This window comes from Sprattus sprattus, assembly GCF_963457725.1.
Source record: "Sprattus sprattus genome assembly, chromosome: 5".
Lineage (NCBI taxonomy): Eukaryota > Metazoa > Chordata > Actinopteri > Clupeiformes > Clupeidae > Sprattus > Sprattus sprattus.
Genome location: NC_137924.1, coordinates 25,221,232 through 25,240,920, shown reverse-complemented (window position 1 = coordinate 25,240,920; position 19,689 = coordinate 25,221,232). Strand labels below are relative to the sequence as shown.

The window sequence follows — 19,689 nt, the reverse complement described above, 5'->3', positions numbered from 1 at the left end:
TCAAGAAAAGGCACCAGTGGACGTGATTGGAATTCATTTGCTAGTTGCCCTTCTCGGGCAGTTTACTCCGTAAAAATCTCTGCTTGGCAACCCTACATTTAACGTTGTGAAATACTGGAAATAAAGCAGGTGGGTGGCTTCAAGTATTACCAACGCTGATATTTGTTGCATTTCAAGTAGTAGACTGTTACATTTGAGCTTAAAACATTGAGTTACCTGTCTGGTCCACTGCGACAGATTCGTTAACGGTTATAATGCCAGTTCAATCTGATCGCAGTGAGCCCTGCACCCGGTACTGGGATGTGTTGCGTGGCGTGTTACAATGTAATTTTGTTGGACCAGCTGCATTTTACTCTGCAAAAGGGACCTTGGCGACAACCAACGGCAGTTAATGGCACGCTGTTACAGATACAAGCTTGATCAAAATAGTAATTCCCATTCATCCTCAACGTTACTTCTATATGATTTATTGGTAACTTTAGCCAGCTAGCGATAGCATGTTTACCTCTCAGTTAGCTGGTGTATCATTCTGGAACACATCATTACCACCCAGATAAGTTTTAGCCATTATAACGTTAAGTGTATCAGATAACCTAGATTAGATTAGGTACGCTAAAATGGTTTGCTAAATACTTCTACCGTTTGTTATTGTCAGGCAAGTGTGGCGGGGGGCATGCATCAAATTCATCCAATTAGGTCTATATAGCTGTTTATGTAGCTATAGGTGGCTAGCTGGCTATGGAGTTAGCTAGGTAATCTTAGCTAGTTGCAGTGTGTGAAGTAGTTAAATTTGTGCATCGATATGTGAATGATCTTTTGGTAGGCTAATGTGAATATCTCACTACGTTAATGCATGATGGATTACGTTAGCTTTTTAGCTAGCGAGCTAATTGAAATCAGTTCACCACTGAGCAATTAAGCCAGTGCTGAAATTTCGCACAAGACGTTACTTACATATTGAATAACTTGAATGCACCAACTATTGTTTATAATATTTCAGTAATTGGATACTTGTGGGCTCGTTGATTAATACTACTATAGGGTTCGTCAGATAACGATGTTGCCTAGTCGAATAACAGTTAAATATAACGGTTAGAGAAAATCACTGCTACTTAGCTTTGTAGCAATGCCTTGGTGTCATATCCAGCTAGCTAGATAGCCGACGACCTATGCTTTATGTTCTCATGATGACACGTACATCTGAAATACATTCGATTCTGTGACTGACAAGTTAAACCTTGCATGAAGTTACTTAATGTTCAACTGATTTCTGCAGTTTTGGCTAATCACTGTAGAGAAGCAAATAACTAGTTGGAGAGCTATCATACTTTATGTAGTAGGGTGAGGATCATTTAGGTAGTTGCTATATTGAATTCCCCATTGTGTTTTTAGGACATATGATACAGTAGTGTTATGGTAGAGGGTACCAGGCATTTATAGGACCCAGACACTTCATCCTGCAATTCTGTTCACGTCACTAAAAAGATTTTGCCTTTACGTTAGCCTACTGTCCCTGCTCACTCAATCGAATGCGGTTGCTTTCCTTAGGATATGCTGATCAGTGTGATCTTGTACATTAACTAGAGTGTATTCCGAGAAGAAAGGTATTCACTGTTCATGAGACCTTAATGATACCGGTATTTTTTTTATTGCATTTTGTCTGGTCACATCTTTGTTTGCGATCGCGAGACACCCTGTAATTTAGTGCTTGTCGGACTGAACTTTGCACCTGTCCAACAGCATAAGGGAGTGGAAAGAATGCGACCTGCCAACAGAAGCCTTTGTCTCTCAAAACCTGTAATTTATTCACCCAGGGTTTTCACAGATTGTCCAGTTGTCAGCGTTGAGGGGACTTATTTCTCTTGCAAGCATCACTGTGTTTTTCTTTTTCTTTTTCCCCTTCTCTTTTCTTTTTTCCCTTAGTGATGGGGATTTATTTCTCTTGCAAGCATCACTGTGTTCTTTTCCTTCTCCCCCTTCTCTCTTATTTTTTCTCTTAGTGAGCTAACTGCCTAAAAGCCATGCATAAACTTTGAAAACGCCTCACACAGCCCAATTGGCAATGATTGCCTGGTAAAATGCTAACTAGTGTTGGCACCAGTGTTGTAAATTGTTGCAAATGGTTATATAGTTGGCAATGTCCTGCTGTGAAAGTGTTTTATTTATTTATTTATTTAACAAATTCCAACCCAGAACACAGGACCTTAAAAGTGGCCAATTTCGAGGTTACTTTGTCACTGTGGGTTACATCAACCCATAGCCTTTAGGTATGGTGATGGCTGCCTAAAAAGAGCTTGGCAATTTCATCTCCTCCCTTCTGAAATCGGCTCACCTTCACAAGATTGTTTGCTCTGCCCTTTTCGTGCAATCCCATGACTACCTACTGAGTTTTTTTTCCCATTTCGATTGTGAAACATAGAAAGGTGTTGTCAGGGTATTTTTTAAAGCATGTGTTCCTTTGAAAATCAGTCAGCTAAGATGTAATGTGTACTTAAGCATTAAGGCTTAAATAGTTTTGTTAGGCCCTCTTTCCCTTTCAAGTCTGTTGTTTGAACATCACTTGTAACTGCTGCTGAGTAACCATACAATCCAGCTCTCAGGACATCAACAATCACAAATATATTATATGAGATTTCTCTTTTCAGTGCGACCACTGTCTCTATAATTCGTTTGAAGATGCTTTGGTATCTTGACTGTTCTGTTGCAGTAGTGTGAAATTCATTGTCCGTTTGCGTCATTGACCAGGTGAGCCGCACACCTGGCTAATGCTTAATTATAGCTGGGAATAGAAGTGACTTTCTGTCTGGTCCAGCAAGCTTGCCTCTCTCACACACTGAGGGAGAGCAATTGAGAGTTTTCCTGTGTAGGGTTTATACATTTGTCCTAAGTAAAACCACAACGTCAGCTAAAGTAATGGTCAATTTAGTCATCATCCAGCGAGGTCATTTAGAGGTCAGTGCTGTCACATGAATTTTATTGACATTAGTTTCATTTATTATTAGCTTTGTATTAGTCATGGTTTCACCTCACACAGACTTGAGTGGTGGTGTTGCGTAAAGCTTTCTCTAAATTCAAACTGGGCCTGCTGGGAAAACTGTTACTACCAAGTCAGCTTTGCATGGCTAGTGCTTCTTTATCTCCAGGTGTGCTATTGTTTTGTGTGTGGTTTGATGGACTGCTCCTCTGTGGTTTTCAGGTTGCATGGTAAAGAGTCCGTGTGCTGACCAAGGTCTACTTTGATTCTCTGTCCTGGCAGGCCAGTATTTTTATATATTGTAAGGGTCGTTGAGTGCATCTTAACCAAGCCGTACCCCACCACCTTGTTCCTTTTCTGTCCGTATTCAGTCTTGCTTTCTAGTGGTGAGTGTGAGCGCGGTCTCAGCATGATCACAGTTGAATAAACAAATCCTAACGCAAGACAAGGAAGTGCCTGTTTCTTCATGGCCTCTGGTCACTGAGCTGGAAAAACGAATGTGTTCCACTGCTTCAGGGATCCCGCAATGGAAAAAAAGACCTTCTCTTCTGTCCACACTTGTTAAAAAGGCAATGGCTGTCACAAAAACACTAAAGTAAATGGGAATGGACTCTTGTAGGGCGACGCAGATTTAGCAAAACAAGTGGGGGGGGGGGGGGGCGTTCAGAAAGCCAGACACACGGTTAGTTATTAGGTTTGAAAGACTAGGAGCCAGAGCCGATCTATCTCATTAATGAACACAATGTACTGAGGGCTTCCTTCAGCGTAAACATAAAGCATTGATTTGTATTTGTGTTCGTTCAGAAATTTGTGGAACATCTTTGTTGCTATTAGAATAGATACACAACTCACAACTCAGCTTACCTAAGGCGACCAGCTATCATCCTACATTCTATTCAGATTGGACTTTATTGATTTTCCCTGTACAGGACGTTGGCAACAGCAAGTGACCACAGCACAGGCAGTAGCAGCAGCAGCAGCAGCAGCAGCAGCAGCAGTGGGAAGCACGTTATTGAAAGTTCTGGAGGAGATATGACTCAGAGCCCTTGAGGACGACATGGGGCTCTAGCTTGCCACACCAAACCTCAGCTCAAGTAAGAGCATGTCCTCTCTCTTGCCGGATCACAGACACACTTTTTCCTCTCTGTTCCTCTCCCTCTTACACACACACACACGCACACGCACACACACACACACACACACACACTATACAAAAGCAGTGAGGACACTGAAGGTGCCCTACAGTTCTCTGCGCTAAAATGTGTCCTGTTCTCCAGAGAGCAGGGTGAGAATGGAGAAGGTTATATTGCTGTGTGTGTGTGTGTGTGTGTGTGTGTGTGTGTGTGTGTGTGTGTGTGTGTGTGTGTGTGTGTGTGTGTGTGTGTGTGTGTGTGTGTGTGTGTGTTTTTACTTGTGTGTGTGTGTTTTTACTGGAAGCGATGGTCATGAGGAAGCGATCTGGATCACAGTGCACACAGTCAAGTATACTAAGACGGTTAGCTATTTGAATGACAAGCTTTCTGCTAGACATGACCTTGTTAAATCCTTTGTTGACGGCAGTCAAACACTCTCCTGAAACCATAAATCTACTCTTCTAATGTTTCTCTCGGCTACCTCCCCCCTTATGAGTCATCAGCCTGTCTCTTTCAAGAAAATTCAGTTATGGGAAATGAATTTATGATTTCTTCGAGTGCTGATATGGGTTAATTCTGTTAGTCCCGGCTGTGTCTTTTTGCCTACTGTGGATGCTAACCGCTAAATCTCATCCCCTGTTGTCTTGAAGCAGCCACGATGGTGAAACAGCATGATTAAGGTGCTTTTCTTACTCGCCTCCGTGCTTAGTCTGGTTACACAATAGGTTTCTCCTTTTGACACACACAGTGGTAGTGGTAGGAGTCAGCTGATTATGACCTGACACAGCTGATTAACTCAAAGTGAGGTGAAAGTTGAAAGATCAGTGTAAAGCTATGTGTAGTCAGAGTTCAACAAGCTGCATTACTCGTGTGTGTGTGTGTGTGTGTGTGTGTGTATACACTTGCCTGACAGGGTTCCATTATGTGTTATACTGTCTGACCCAAAGAGCCCTTGCTATAAATATGTTACACACACACACACACACACACAAGTAATACAAACGGCCAATATGGGAAACTTGACCATGCTGTGTAGCAGTCTAGCGGGGAAGAAACTGCCTCGCCGGATCTATTTACCTACATTCTTCATACGGTCGGCTTTGTCGATTTGTTTGTTTGCCCTGAGTGGGCAGTGTTTCACAGTTCAAACGTAAGTCATGCCTCCAGCAGAGATTAATTGATTGTGATGTATCTGTTTGGGTTACATTTTTATGTATATTGTTGTCTGTGATCTATCCTTGTGGTTGCACATAGGTTAGTTTGCATGTTTATAATGTACTTAACTGTTTATCCGTGAAATACTTTGGTGGGAAGCTCTATTTGGGCTCGTCAGTTTCCGCAGACCGGGCTCCGCCCGTGCCGGTCCGCCTGTGCTTCTTGGACATTATGCCAGTACGGCTTCTCCAAGGGAAGGAAATCTGCAGTCATGTGAGATTCCAGGAAGTTTTTGGGGGATGGCAGGGTGGAGTCGTCCACATGCCATTCTGGTGTTTGGATTCCATGTCTGCTGTTCCAGGCTTCCCAGGAAATCCAAACAGGCCTGCTCCTTCTCAAGAGCAGTTCTCAGGTGGCCGAGTTAGGCCTTTTATTGTTCCTGAACCTTCATTTGAACTCTGTTGTTAATTTGAATCTGTTCCTTTTGCTATGTGAAGTTGTGGAGGTATTTAGGGGCTGCGTTTTTACTCAGAAAGTCAACAGACGGTTCAGCAAAAAGAAACCTTGGTCATTCCCAGTATTTACAAAGAAATCTCAAGAAGTAAAACTTGAGAATGGGGCCCAGTGGTTTTGTTGCTGTCATCTGTTTTTAATTGCCTGCTCATAGTGTGTTGTGGATCGATTGTCTCATGTTCCTTGAGCGCTGTCTCTTCTCTCCGTCTGCTTGAGTACCTCAGTTACATATTACAGGGTGGAAGGCTATTGAATGTGCTCATGTTCAGGAAGTGTTATGACATCACAGGAAGTTTGAGGTGAAACTCTTGAGCTCTTCCTCTGATGGGATCATTGCAAGCGTGGATGTTGATAAAAACAGTGCATTTTCGCCGGACCTAGCTGACCTTTTTATTATTCCGTTGGTTGTGGTGGGTTCACTTTTCTGCCAAGATGTTAGTCATAGTTTCTGCACAGTCTATTGCTGTAAAGGGTTAGTGTGTTTGTGTAAGCTGTTGCTATGTGGACATGCGTTTAGATGCCTCGACTGATGACTGTGCCCTGCAGTAGTGCTTATAATCAGTATGGTTTACTGTGACATGAATAATATATTGACCCTGGAGTAATTAAATCAGTGCTTTAAAAGGCTGTTTCTGTTCTCCATGCATACTGAATTAATGTTCGTTTCTCTTTCTCTCTCTCTCCCCCTCTCCCACTGCAGGAGTGTATCTGTCTGAGAATGGAGTGGTGCAGGTTGCAGGCTGGATGACCGGGTCTGCAGGGAGCTCTGACCACCCTCACCCCCGCACCAGACCGCCTCCCTGTCTGAACGCTACACCATCTCTGTGCTGACGGTGATCTGGAGAGACGGCCACCCCCCTCCTCCTCCTCCCCCCCCTCTCTCCCCACGGCCACAGCATTGCGTACTCTAGGGCAATCGGCCCTCCCCTTCCTCTCCTCTCACCCCCCAGCCTGCATATAAGGACTCGCCACCCCTCTTGTTTTTGGAGGTTCCTTCTGCACCTTTCCAAGCCCCCCTCCCTCCTTCCCTCCCTCCCTCCCCTCCTCCCAGGTCTCTCCTTCCCCCTCTCCCCCTTTTCCGCATTTCTCCTCTCCTCTGTTCCTCTCCTCTCTCCTTCTGTGTGAGGGCAGAATGAGCTGGTTAAGTCGTCTGACCCCGAGGGGCACTGGCTCTCGATCGGGCCGAAACGCTGCTCCCGCCAGCCCCTGCACCGCCGACCCGGAGACCTGCCTTATGGTCTTCCAGAACCACTGGAGACAGGTGAGAACGCCCAACTGAAATCGCTGTGTTTGTTTTCCAAGGTTTTTATTTATGTCTCTCTCTCTCTCTCTCTCTCTCTCTCTCTCTCGCGCGCGCTCTCTCTCGCTCTCTCTCTCTTTATGTGCACATACTGTACATGTATGCTATGTTTTGTGCTGAACTAATTACACCACTTTGGAGGCCATTGATCCTTATGTGTATGGGCAGTTACAGTTGTTCGGGGATGATGTAAATATGAGTCAACTTGCTGTTTCAGTTGTTTATCTGTACACACAGATTTAGCCACTGTCAGATATTATTGATCTGTGTGTGTATGTGTAGTCCCCAGTGTTGTAGGACACGTGTGGGATCTGAACCCCTCAGGGTGATCATTAGCTAGCTCTAGCTTTCACACACATTCAAACAGATACTTGTTCCCAGGAGTGTGTGAATGGGTTTTCCTCTGACGAAAGCAGAGCATATTCTGGTGCCCTCTTCAACAATCAGGTTTAGAATTCATGTCCTATACCTCCCTCCAACTACCCATCTCCTCTCGCGCTCTCTCTGATCCTTTCTTTCTTTTCTTGGCTATCCTAGTAGAGCATACGTGCTGCTAATGATCAGTGTTTATAACAGTTTTGGTAGATTTTCATAGATGCATGGCAAGGCAATTTTATTTGTATAGCACAATCCATACACATTGGAAAATTGTAATTGCAATTTATTTAAATTAACAGATACTGGAACATAGAATATGGAGTTACCATAAAGTTTGAAATGAAAAGGACTCGCTTTCTGTCTCCATCTGTCTGTTTCTGTGTGTGTGTCTGTCAGGTGTCGTGGGTGCTGGAGCAGAAGGACTCCGTGTCCGGAGGTGCTGACGACCTGACCGCCGTGAGGAACCACACAGACCAGATGCTGTGCCTGCTAGCCGAGGAGCGGCCCCAGGAGCTCGACTCCGAGGGCCTCTCTTCCTCCACCTCTGCCTCCATGGGGCCCATCCTGGACTTCGTGGTGTCGGAGAGGGTCCTGGAGCGTTTGGTGGAGTGGCACGTTCGCCGCGGCCTGGACCCCGACAGCCAGGGGGCGCTGCTCAAGCTGTTTGAGATGCTGATCGGCCAGTCCCAGCAGCCGCTGCTCCAGCACACGGCCGTGCTGCAGCCTCTGTTCTGCCTGCTGGCCACCTGTGCAGACCCCCAGCTGGGCTGCCCCCCCGCCCAAGAGGCCAGTCTGGTGCTCCTGCTCAACCAGGTGAGAAGAGTCTCAAGGGGCCAGGTTTGCGTGTGTGGTTATATTCTGTTGGTTATGTCGACTCTGTGCAGAAGAGCAGGTCAGTGTAGCTGATGTGACTGTGCTGTCATTCTGAATGAATGTGCAATGAATGTTTACAGACTGTATCTCCTGCTTTCATAGCATATACATTTTTCTCTCTCTCTTCTTGTCACAACTTCTACCCCTCCCCCCTCCTTTTTTACCTTTACCTCCATCAACCTCTTTTTATTTTTGTTCCTCTTTCTTCTGAACTCCATCCTGACCACCTCCTTGTCTCCTCCTCCTCCTCCTCAGGTGTGTGTGGGCATGGCGCGGGAGCCGAGGGTGTTGGAGTTGTTGTTCCAGGCGGCCCCGGCCCCTCAGGGCCCCACCAACCTGCTCATCTTCTCCCTTTTGGTGCCCTTCATCCATCGCCACGGCGCCATCGGCCAGCAGGCGCGCGACGCCCTGCTGCTCGTCATGGCTACTTCTGCCAGCAACCAGGCAGTGGCTCAGTACATCACTGAGAACTCCTACTTCTGCCCGGTACGAGCTTTCGCCAGGACTCTCTCTCTCTCTTTCTCTCTCTCTCTCTCTCTCTCTCTCTCTCTCTCTCTCAAACACCACCTGCACTGATGAATCATGATTTAGTCATTTTTGCTACCATTATGTGGATTTGCTTTTCTGTTAATTTTCTTTAAAGTTGAGCCTGTGGTTTAACTAAACAGGAGTGGAGGGTGCGGCAGATTGTTTTCAGCTTGCATGAACTGATACCGGTCACTATTAGCTTGCTGTTCACTATTACATGGAATGTTGCTGTATAGGCTTATGGATTGTAAGCTAGCAAAATAGACTTTGGACTCTAACCACTTGATTTTGGATACCGATGTCTTGAGATATGGTTTGCTCTCAGCCATGTATAACAATACTGTTGGCCCACCATAGAGTTGCATAATCATAGCTTAACATATTTGGCCAGCCCTACTGTCCTCAAGTGTCAGCCTGGCCACAGGGCTGTTTATTTTTTGCGTTCTGCAGATTGAAGCGCTTGGCTAAATGCAGTGCAGGTCCTGGGTGCGGCCATGTCTGTGAACATTTTCTGACATATAGTATATATCGTGATGGCAGGTTCACTTGTCTAACTCCAATATCCAGCAATCTAAAGATATGTGCCAAGTTCAACGACCCCCTAGAACACTTTACTATACAAAGGTTAACCTTCAGTTGAGAGGGTCTTTAAATGTTACTTGTACCGGTGGACTCGCATCCGAACCGGCTGGGCACTGAAATAGAGAATACGACCCAGTAGATGGATAAAAATTATTGTGATTTAGAAGATTACGTTTCTTTGAATCTGTCAGCGAGCTTTATGCTAAGAGTTTGGCAATTTAGCCACTGTTGCTGGGGCTGTTTCCTTGTATGCTGGTAATGTTGACACACAATAAGCATCATTTGCTGCGTGTGTCATGGCAGTTGTAATGTGGGGTGGGAACACTGGCTCACTGTCTGTCTGGGCCGTGCTGTGTTTCTGTGCAGGGCCTGTGGACAGAGCGAGCTTGTCTCCAGCACTGATGCCACTGTGTGTGTGGGCGTGGGTGCGCATGGGAGAGAGAGGTGGCATGAGCTGGCACTCTACTGACGGGACAGACACGCATTGTACTCTGGGTGACTGCTGGTGTAGTGTCGTCGTGTCTTTGCCAGTCCCACATGAGCAGCAGCGGTTGGTACAGGCATAATGTTTCCACCACTAAGACATTTGGCATGAGGGGCTTAATGTTAACATTTTTGTTTTATAGAAACCCTCCTCATTCTCTGTTCCTTTCCCTCTCTCCTCTTCTCCTTGCCTTTTCCCCTTCTTTCCTAGCCCTCTCTGTTGCTGTTGCTCTTCCCCCTCAGCTTCCATGTCCTCTGCCTCGCCTTCAATCCTCCTCTCTCCTCTTCTCTCCTCTCCTCTCCTCTCCTCACCCATGAAATATTAGATAAGGACGTGTCTGACCTACTTAGGCCACCGACCAGCCAAGGTGCCGTCTAGGATGAATGCATAAAATCTCTCTCTCTCTCTCTCTCTCTCTCTCTCTCTCTCTCTCTCTCTCCCCTTCTCCTCTCTCAAGAGTATATCCTTTGATTTTTAGTTTTTTTTTTTGCTCTGTTCTTTTCTCCTCCCCCACCAGTTCCGCCGTTTCTTTGTTTTCCAGCCGTGACTGTTCACATCTACGCTGCTGTCTCACACTTTGATCTCTGGCCTGCCTCTCTGCATTTACTGTGCACGTTTGACTGCTCCCCACTCATGAGATGGAAGAGTTGGATGGGGGGGTGTGTGGTGGAATCAGAGGCGTGTTTGTGTGTTCGCTTGACCCCCCCCCCCCCCCCCCCCCCCCCTCCAGAGCTAGCCCAGGATCTAGCGTAATTGCGCCTCTCGTCTCCAGAGGGGGTGTCTGTCTATCTGCCTGCCTGTCTGTCTGCGTGTCTGTGGTAGCCTGCAGCGCCCAGGCCTTTCCTCTGCCTCTCAGAAGCTCCATGGCGCTACCACCAAGGCGTCTCATTACCGCTGCCAGATCACACCGCACAGGGGAGGAATCTCCCACCCCCACCCCTGTTCCACTGCACCCACCCCCACGCCTCCTCTTCAACCTCCTCATTTGTTGCCATGTCTGTATCAGAGTCTGGACAGAAATATCTTCATAGCAGGGCTTTCCTCCGCTGCTGTTGGCTGTGTAGACACCTGGCGATTGGACAATAGTTCGAGGGCCCAGCAGCTTTAAGGCACAACCTTTGGAGGAAGAAATCTTAAATTAAATGTTTTGATTGATTTTAGTTTTTTTTGTTACTTTTTGAGATGACTGCATGTGTGAGGTTTTCATTCCTGCTAGGAGTTTAAGTATAAGCTGTTTGCCTAAAGCATTTAATGAATGGATGATCGGAGCAGGATGGTGTCAAGTGGTGGCCAGTAAATTATCACAGTTCCTCTCGTCTGCTGCCACCAACACACACCCACTCTCACACAGACGCACAGACGCAGACACAGACACACAGTTGGCTGCCCTGTCTCACTCATCCCCTCTGTCCTCTCCACAGGTGCTGGCCACAGGCCTGAGCGCTCTCTACTCGTCTCTGCCACGGAAGATCGAGGTGCGGGGGGACGACTGGCACGCTCTGCGGCGCGAGGACTGGATGGGCGTGTCCTCGCTGGTCCTCTTCATGAACTCGCTGGAGTTCTGCAACGCCGTGGTGCAGGTGAGCAGCAGCCCTTTATTCAGACACGAGAACTCAGACAGAATGGACACATCCCTCAGCATCTAGTTCTCTGTTTGTAAATGTTTGTACATACAACTTGTCCATTACTGAAGCATGCCTGATAACTGAAAAGATAACTCAAGTAGGCTCAACAGTGTTGTGTGAAGACATGGTCAGACTCTGTGCTGTCTCCTGCTTATGTCCTGCGAGGTCTATTTAACTGCACTATACCCTGTTTTGATGTGTGTTTTTGTGTCCCCTGTCCCATACAGGTGTCTCACCCACTAGTGCGCTCTCAGCTGCTTGACTACGTCCACAATGGCTTCCTGGTGCCAGTCATGGGCCCTGCCCTTCACAAGGTACAGCCAGTCCCGACGTGGCATCTTCAAAAGTTGTGTGTTTTGTATTCTGTCAGATCTGTTCACTTCCGGGTTTGTTCAATGCTTTCAGGTCTGTGTCTTTTTAGTGTTGTTTCTCTCTTCTTGTTCCTGTTTAAAACAAAATAAAAACGAGGACTGTTTTATCTCACACTTTCTATCAATGTTTTCCTGGTCCAAGTCATCTGTTGATGAGATGATTGCCAGCACGGCCTACCTTGACCTCTTCCTGCGCAGCGTCACGGAAACGTCCCTCCTCAAAACCTTCCTGAGGTTCATCCTGGTACATTGCCACGACAACGACACCATCCTGGACACACTGCTCACGCGCATCTCCAGCAACTCACGGGTCAGTCATGAGTTCACACACACACACACACACACACACACACACACACACACACAGACACACATACACACATACACACACACAGACACACGTGCACACACACGCACAAACGCACACACAAAGTAGTATACGAGGGTGTATAATCTTCAATGGAAATCTAAATGTGTATGTTGTTTGTGTATCTGCAGCTGTGCATGGTTTCTCTCAGCCTCTTCAAGACACTGCTCTCCCTCAACTGTGAGGACCTCATGCTACAGCTCGTTCTCAGGTAATCTGTTTGTGTGTGTGTGTGTGTGTGTGTGTGTGTGTGCTCATTTCTCACGCCATTTAACATTTAAGGAGAATGAGGCTTATAAATTGTCCATTGATTTGAGGATTCATTACTCTTTACATTTCTAACTGAATATTTGGAAAGATATGGCTCTGAAAGGTATTACATAGTTGTGATGTCAAAGTCCTCATGCAATGTTTTGGACTTTGGAAACTTCACAACCAAAGCATTTGCTGTCCTAGACCTCACATTCCCTGTAAATACCTCCTGTAAAACAAGCAGTCCTTAAAAAGAGGATATAACCCTGTACTGACCCACATTTACCTAATTTTCAGATGGCATGACCGTGTGTGTGTGTGTCGTTGTTATTATAGGTATCTGCTGCCGTGCACACACGTGATGCTGAGTCAGAGGCGTGCGGTCAGAGAGACTGACATCTACGGCAAGTCAGCAGACAAGTTCCTCTCCCTCATCCCTGAATGCTGCCACGTCAGCACAGCACCATCTAGTGATCGGGAAGAGGAGCCTGCTTTCTGGGGGAAAGGTGAGGTTGCATGCTAAATAGTCGTACATATGCATAAACATTCACACACTCGCCTGTGTACATGGATTTCTGGTCACTGTATGTTTAGCATACAAGCTCACCCTTTCCTCCATAAAGGGAGTTTTTCTCAGAAGACCTTATTCTGATTACTGCCTTTCATGATCGTTTTCAGAATACATGCAGTAGGGAAATGTTTAATTCCTTAATATTTGTATCTTCTCTCCTCCTTTTGACCCTTTTATTTTTCTTAGTTCTGGGCAGCCCTAGCTCTGAGTCCCCTGTCCACCCTAGACCCAGCACCCCGTCCCGTCTGGCCCTCTTCATGCGCCAACAGAGCACGGGCGGTGGCTCAGCCAGCTCCCCCTCCAGCGCCGACCCCACACCCTCCTCCCCCCGTGGGGGTCCGTCTGCCCCCCTCTCTCCTGACAGCCCCCTGCACCAGGGCTCGGGCACCGCTGACGTGCCGGACGGGGAGATGGACTACCTGGACTACCTGCGGGACGCACGGCGCAGCATAGAGCTCTGTTCGTGGGCCTGCCGCGATTGGTCGGCCCCCTACGACGGCGAAGACCCCTCCCCGAACCTGGCACCGCTGCCCCCGCCCCCTCCAACTAGCCATCCCAGTCTGAACCTGGTGCCCGAGCACTTCTCCCTACAGGGTGGCTCGACCCCCGGTGCTAGTGTGGGTACGGGTGCAAGCACAGGCCCGGGGCCGGGCTCGGGCGAAGCTGGGCAGAAGGAGCGGGCGGCGGTGGTGGAGGCGGCACGGTCGGAGTGGACGAGCTCGGAGCGGGACAGCGGCGAGTGGGACGTGACCATCAGCAAGAACTGCATCAGCCTGACGCCACGCAGCAAGAAGCGCAGCCTGCAGCGAGACCAGATGCCTCTCAACGCGGCCCCGCTCCACCTTCCCTCTTCATCATCATCGTCTTCGTCATCATCATCAGCAACAACAATGCCAACCTCCACTCTGCCCACCTCCGATCCTGCAGCCCCTCACCAGGCCCTCTTTAACGGGACGGGACGGGGGGACAGCTGTCCTGACGCCTCGGACGGAGGGATGGAGGTAAAGAAGGTGAAGAGGGATGTGGACCCAAATAGCTCCGGTGGGGATCTAGGCCAGAACGGCACGGTGGGCATGTGCACCCCCGAAGCCTGCCTACCATTGCAGGGGGGCTGCGGCAGCGACGCCTGTGGTGGGGCGGGCACCCTCCAGCAGACCCTTCCTCAAGTCTCCCGTCAACCCCAGCCTGCTGGTCACCCGCTGTCCTGCCCGGTCCCTGAGAGCCAGCCCGTTGAGGGCTCGAAGCCGACTCTATCTCCTGCCCCAGCCTCGGAGGCCTCCTCGACCTCCTCTGCCTCAAACCGGGGGCTGCAATCGGTGGAGAGCCTGATCGAGGAGCTCCTGGAGCGGGCACCGGTGGCGGTGCCACTGGCCGGGGACTCCAACGGCCAGGGGATCAGCATCGAGGCGTTCCACCAGGAGCTGAGGGAGCTGGAAGAGCGTCTGCGGGGGCGCAGGGCAGCCGGCCAGGCCCTGGAGGAGTTCAACAGAGACGTGCCCATCCTGGAGCAGACGGAGGACGAGCCACAGCCACCGCCCACGCCGCTGGAGACCGAGTCGGGAGTGGGAGAAGCCAAGACAGAGATCGCAGCAGGAGGCTTGTTCAGTCCTGCCAGGCCCCTGGGACAGCCTGCTGCTCCGCCATACACTGGTAAACCTCATCTCCTAAAGTCTTTGATGTAAACTCTACTGAAGTAGCTTTGGTTACCATTCCTAGACCTCTCTGCCAATCTAGTTCAAATCAAAAACTATTCTCACATTCTCTCCGTCACCTTTTTCTTTCTGTCTGCCTGTCAATCCATTTCTTTAACTCTCTCTCTCTCTCTCTCTCTTCGGTTCTGCCTTTCTCTCTCTCTCCATCACAGGGCCGTTTATTATGGTGTTGTTTACCAAGCTGGAGAACATGCTGCAGAACTCTCTGTATGTGAACATCCTGCTGACGGGCATGGTGTTCCAGCTGGCCTGCTACCCTCAGCCTCTCATCCGCTCCTTCCTCCTCAACGCCAACATGGTCTTCCAGCCGAGCGTCAAGTCTCTCATCCAGGTACTTGGCACTCTCTGACGGCTGTCTCTCACTCCCAACACACTCCACTTCAATTGGCCTGGAGCTCATGACCACATGTGCATACAACAGGGTTTCCCACTTTTGGGGGCAGGGCCCCAGTATGGTTCCTGGAAATGTCTAGATTTCTAAATAAAACCCACATACAGTTTAGACCAACTCAACCACCATTTTCACTCTCCCTCATAAAAAGTGAAGTGAAACTACATTGCTGCCACCGATAACAGCGTTGAAACTGAAAAACAAACAAAAATAGTCTATTTTGTGAATGACTGAGGACATATGAGTTCTGTAGGGTCACAACCCAGAAGAGGTGAGGAACCACTGACCTGGTGAATGGTGCAGGCATTCAGAATGTTTTTGCTCCAGACCAACTGCAACTAATTAGTTGGCCTAGGCATTTTATCAGATTCCTCCAGACCATGGAGGGATCATGTGCAAGACTAATAGAGTTAAACCGAATGTGTGCCACATCACCTGATTATCTTAGTACCGAAAGCATGCCACGTCAGCTGAGGTTAATTGAAAGATGCCGATTAGAAGTTTGTTGCTTGGTTACTGCAGCTTCAGAGAAATCAGTGTGTGGGTTTGGATGGACGTCGAAGGAGAGGAGCAGATGGCAACAGCTAAAGTTCATGACGTAAATTAAATGATCGTTTTAAAATAACACTGGCAATGGCAACAATGCTCAGACCAAATCAATATTATTCACTGATGTTTCTTTATCAGATACAGCCTTAAGCCAGCAATCTTTTTGCTTTGCGTTACAAACATTGAAACTGATTTGCATTTGATAAGTTATGAGTATTATTTGAACGTTGGAGGCACTGTTTACTCCTAAACCCACAGTATGAGTCTGTAACTGGCCCCGGGTGACCAGTTTAAAATATGCTAGCCTGCACAAAGGAGCAGACTGAACCACAAACATCTGAGTCATCAGAAGTGTTGAAATTGGGCCTGTCCAAATATCCACACATGAGAAACACATGTGACCTTCTGAAAACGCAATGAAGCAATGAAGGTTATTCTTTTCGCTCATGACTTGAAGGGCTTTTTTGTGAGGAGAACCACCCGGGACCTTGATATTTTGAGGACATCAGTGAGTCCAAGGGATCAGTAGAAATGGGTAATGATCCCTGTTGCTCTCTACTGCCCTCTGTTGTGTATATGTATGCAGTACAAGGCCAGGTCATCTCCTATGTCACTGTTGGCATTTTATTAAAAAGAAATATTTATTAATTCCTTGTTATTTTGCTGCCATTTTGGTCTTCCTCCTCCTCCTCCTCCTCCTCCTCTGTCTCCTCAGGTGCTGGGCACAGTAAAGAACCGCATCGAGGTGTTCGCCGCCATGCACGAAGACTTCCCGGCCATGCTGAGAAAAGCCCGGCGCTACCTTCTGGCCCGCGGCAAGCTGGACTGGAGCGACTCGCCCACCGGTTTGCCCCAACTGCGCCGCTCCGACTCCATGGGTGAGGGTGAGCACACCAGAACTAGAGCAGGAGCAGGGGGAGGGGGCGAGGGGTTGGAATGGTAGAAATGGAGAAAAGGAGAAAAATAATGGGTTGGGAGGAGGTGGGGGGGGGGGGGGGGGGAGGAATAGGAGGGGGAGGGTGGCCTGCTTCAGTGAGATGCCCCAGTTCAGCTGTCTGTAATTACAGTCATCTGAGGCCTGTGTTTTTTGGGCAGTAATGTGTGCTGGCAGAGCTCAGTGCGGACTGTGGGGTTGAGCCACAGATGTTTGACTTTTGGACAACTGGGACGCCAGAGCCGCTCCCCCTGTGTCCTCATTTCTCTGGTCGCAGCAGCGAGGTGTCTGTGAGGAGACACTGGGGCTTTTGTTCTAGATTGTTGTGGTTTTGTTTTATAGCTCTGCTTGGTTAGCCAGTACGTTTTCTTCCATCCAAATGCAGCTTTTTTCTTATTTATTTATTTAGATTTTCTTACAGCTTGAAGAAAAAAATCTTTTTTTAAATTACTCTTTAAATCTTTCTGTGAATCGATCTTTGAGTCTCCATTTTAATCTCTCTTTGAACACACACATTGACTCTCTCTCTCTCTCCCCCCTCCAGTGAAGAGCCGTAAGCCGTCTCTAGGCGACCTGATCCTGCGCCACACCAACAGCCCGACCCGCGCGCGACACGCGGCCCAGCTGGCCTTAGCACACGTTCGCGACGGCAGCCAGTCGCTGCACAGCGCGCTGTTCCGCGGCACCACGCCCTCCTCGTCCGCCTCCAGTCTGGAGCGGCAGGCAGAGGCGCTGCGCGTCAAGAACGCGGTCTACTGCGCCGTGGTCTTCTCCGAGTTCCTCAAGGAGCTGGCGGCGCTGGCCCAGGAACACGCCGTCTCCTTGCCCTTCCCCCGCAGCAGCCCAGGCGCTGAAGAGTGACCCAGAACATGCAGACGCCCACACACCACAGTGACCCCACAATTTTAGTTTTTTTTTTTTTTTCCAGCCACATGAGGGCAGTATAAGGTGAAAACCCTCTGAGAGAGAGAGAGAGAGAGAGAGAGATGGCTGCTGGAAAAGGACTTTTCAGTTTGTTTTATTTTTTAAAGACGTTTGTGGTGTTCGTGTAAAGGGCACCACACATCTGTGCATAGCTGTGTACATACCTATACATAGACAGAGTATAAATATATAAGATATATAGAATATTTATGTGTATGACGGGTTTTATATACACAGCGACTGTAATCGCTAGATGGCTATTTCCTGGAAACAGCCTTTACACGTGTACGCACACACACACACACCACATATACATATACATATACATATACATATACATATACATATACATATACACATACACTGTGCAGAGCTCCATCACTGTAGGGCTGTATTGTAGAGGCACAGCTGAATGAAGAAGTTGCACAGCGCTCTCCTCTCAAGTCTGTGACTGATGCCCCCTGTAGTCTGCTATAGGACAGGAGCCGGCACACAGGAAAGTACACAATACCGATCCTCATTCGTTTTCTACATGTTTTTAACAGCCTATTTGTCTTTGTGTGTCGGACATGTTTCAAGCAATGCATTGGTGGAATTGTTTTGTTTTGTTTGGAAAAGGAATAACCGGTCACCTCTTACCGTCTGGGAAAAAAAAAAACAATAACAAAAAAAAGGAAGAAAAAAAAACGACAACACTGCGCCTCTTTTTTTTGGATCCTCACAGCTGCACATCAAGAGAGGAGACCAACCCTGCTGTCAGCATCTCAGACTCGACCTCTGACCCCTGCTCCTGCCACTCTGTGGAGCTGGTGGGGAGTAAGGAGCTCACAGGCCAATCGTCTCAGACCATCTCGAGGACACGCCTCCTTTTCTTTTAGTTTTCTTTTTTTAAATTAACATGCTTTTAAATGAAAACATCACTTCAGCTTGGCAGGCTGCAGGGAGGATGGAGAGACTACTAATGATGAGTAGGAAATTGTGTGTTACTTCCTCCTCCTTTTTGTCTCTCCATCTTCTGTGATCTGTAGTACTGGAGAAAAGCAAACACTATGTGTGTTTGTGTTTTTTTTTTAATGGTTTGAATGATCATAGATGTCTCTTAATATTTCAAAACATATCAGCCATGTGTGGGAGCAAGGCACTTGAATGAAAAGCTTCTGCATTGGTGCTAAGTGTTTGTATGTGTGTACGCATGTGTGTAAGCGAGTGATGGAGAGAGTGAAAGAGGACACACGTCACACACACCTTTATGACATGCATACTCACAGTAGTGCGCATCTTCCATTCCACAACGCCATAATGGAAATGTGTCGGTGTGCTGTTGTATTTTTAATGTTCTGCTGGTCTGCCAGCAACAGAAGCCTGAAGAGTGTGAAGGAGCGTAAGCTGTTCCCATCCAGTGTATTTCGCCCACTGAAGGGCATCGGCTCAGTAGACAGGTCATCTTTCTGTGTCATTGGGACATGTGCATTATATTTTCAAAGCAGTGTTCCGGTCGTGGCATTTTTGTTAGCATTTTTTCCGTTACTTCACTTATCTTCTCCGTCCCTAATTATCCATCACGTATTTATCTGTCTTCAAATGATGACGCTACAATGCATTTAGCTCCTGCGGGCAGCGTTTAGCTGTCTCCTCTCTCCACTCATGTCTCCGTTTGTTCTTATCCCATAGCTTTTGAAGTTTGTGTCTGTGAACAAACACCCCTTGTTCTGTCCAGGCTTTTGAGTGTAAGGGACAAGGCCTTGGGACAGTGTGAAAGCCTGTCTCCAGTTTTGAGCTGGGTTTTTAGCTGCATCCAACTTCCACAGCTGTGTTCTGCTTCCACTGCAGTGTGTTTTTGTATTCATTTGGTTTGCCAATGCTCTTGTCACTTTTGTGTTTGCGTGTGTGCTTGCGTGTGTGTGTGTTTGGGTGTGTGTGTGGAGCAAGCTTGTGACCGTCAGCAGGTTTGATTTTTGTTGTGATGTTGCTGGTGGCAACTGTCAAGTTTTAGAATATGTTGTTAAAAAGAAAAAAAATAACTCCTTCCAACAAGTCAACCCAAGCCATTGATTCTCTTTCAACTTTAGTTTT

The 19,689-nt window shown here is 47.8% G+C and overlaps 1 protein-coding gene across 2 annotated transcripts; it reads left to right on the top strand.

Annotated features, from left to right (window-relative positions):
- On the top strand, positions 1–17,664 carry fhip1b (FHF complex subunit HOOK interacting protein 1B). Of its 2 annotated transcripts, none has more exons than XM_080839353.1 (14): positions 1–129; positions 3,904–4,068; positions 6,476–7,036; positions 7,850–8,266; positions 8,582–8,812; positions 11,342–11,500; positions 11,773–11,859; positions 12,059–12,226; positions 12,415–12,494; positions 12,872–13,041; positions 13,293–14,756; positions 14,971–15,149; positions 16,474–16,636; positions 17,237–17,664. In XM_080839353.1, exons 3-14 carry the CDS (start codon positions 6,908–6,910, stop codon positions 17,551–17,553), a joined length of 3,564 nt encoding a protein of 1,187 aa, XP_080695479.1. In that variant the 5' UTR covers positions 1–129; positions 3,904–4,068; positions 6,476–6,907; the 3' UTR covers positions 17,554–17,664. The 2 variants fall into 2 exon arrangements, with proteins under 2 accessions (XP_080695479.1, XP_080695478.1); XM_080839352.1 differs by having other exon boundaries at positions 16,474–16,642.
- Positions 17,665–19,689: the final 2,025 nt, after the last annotated feature.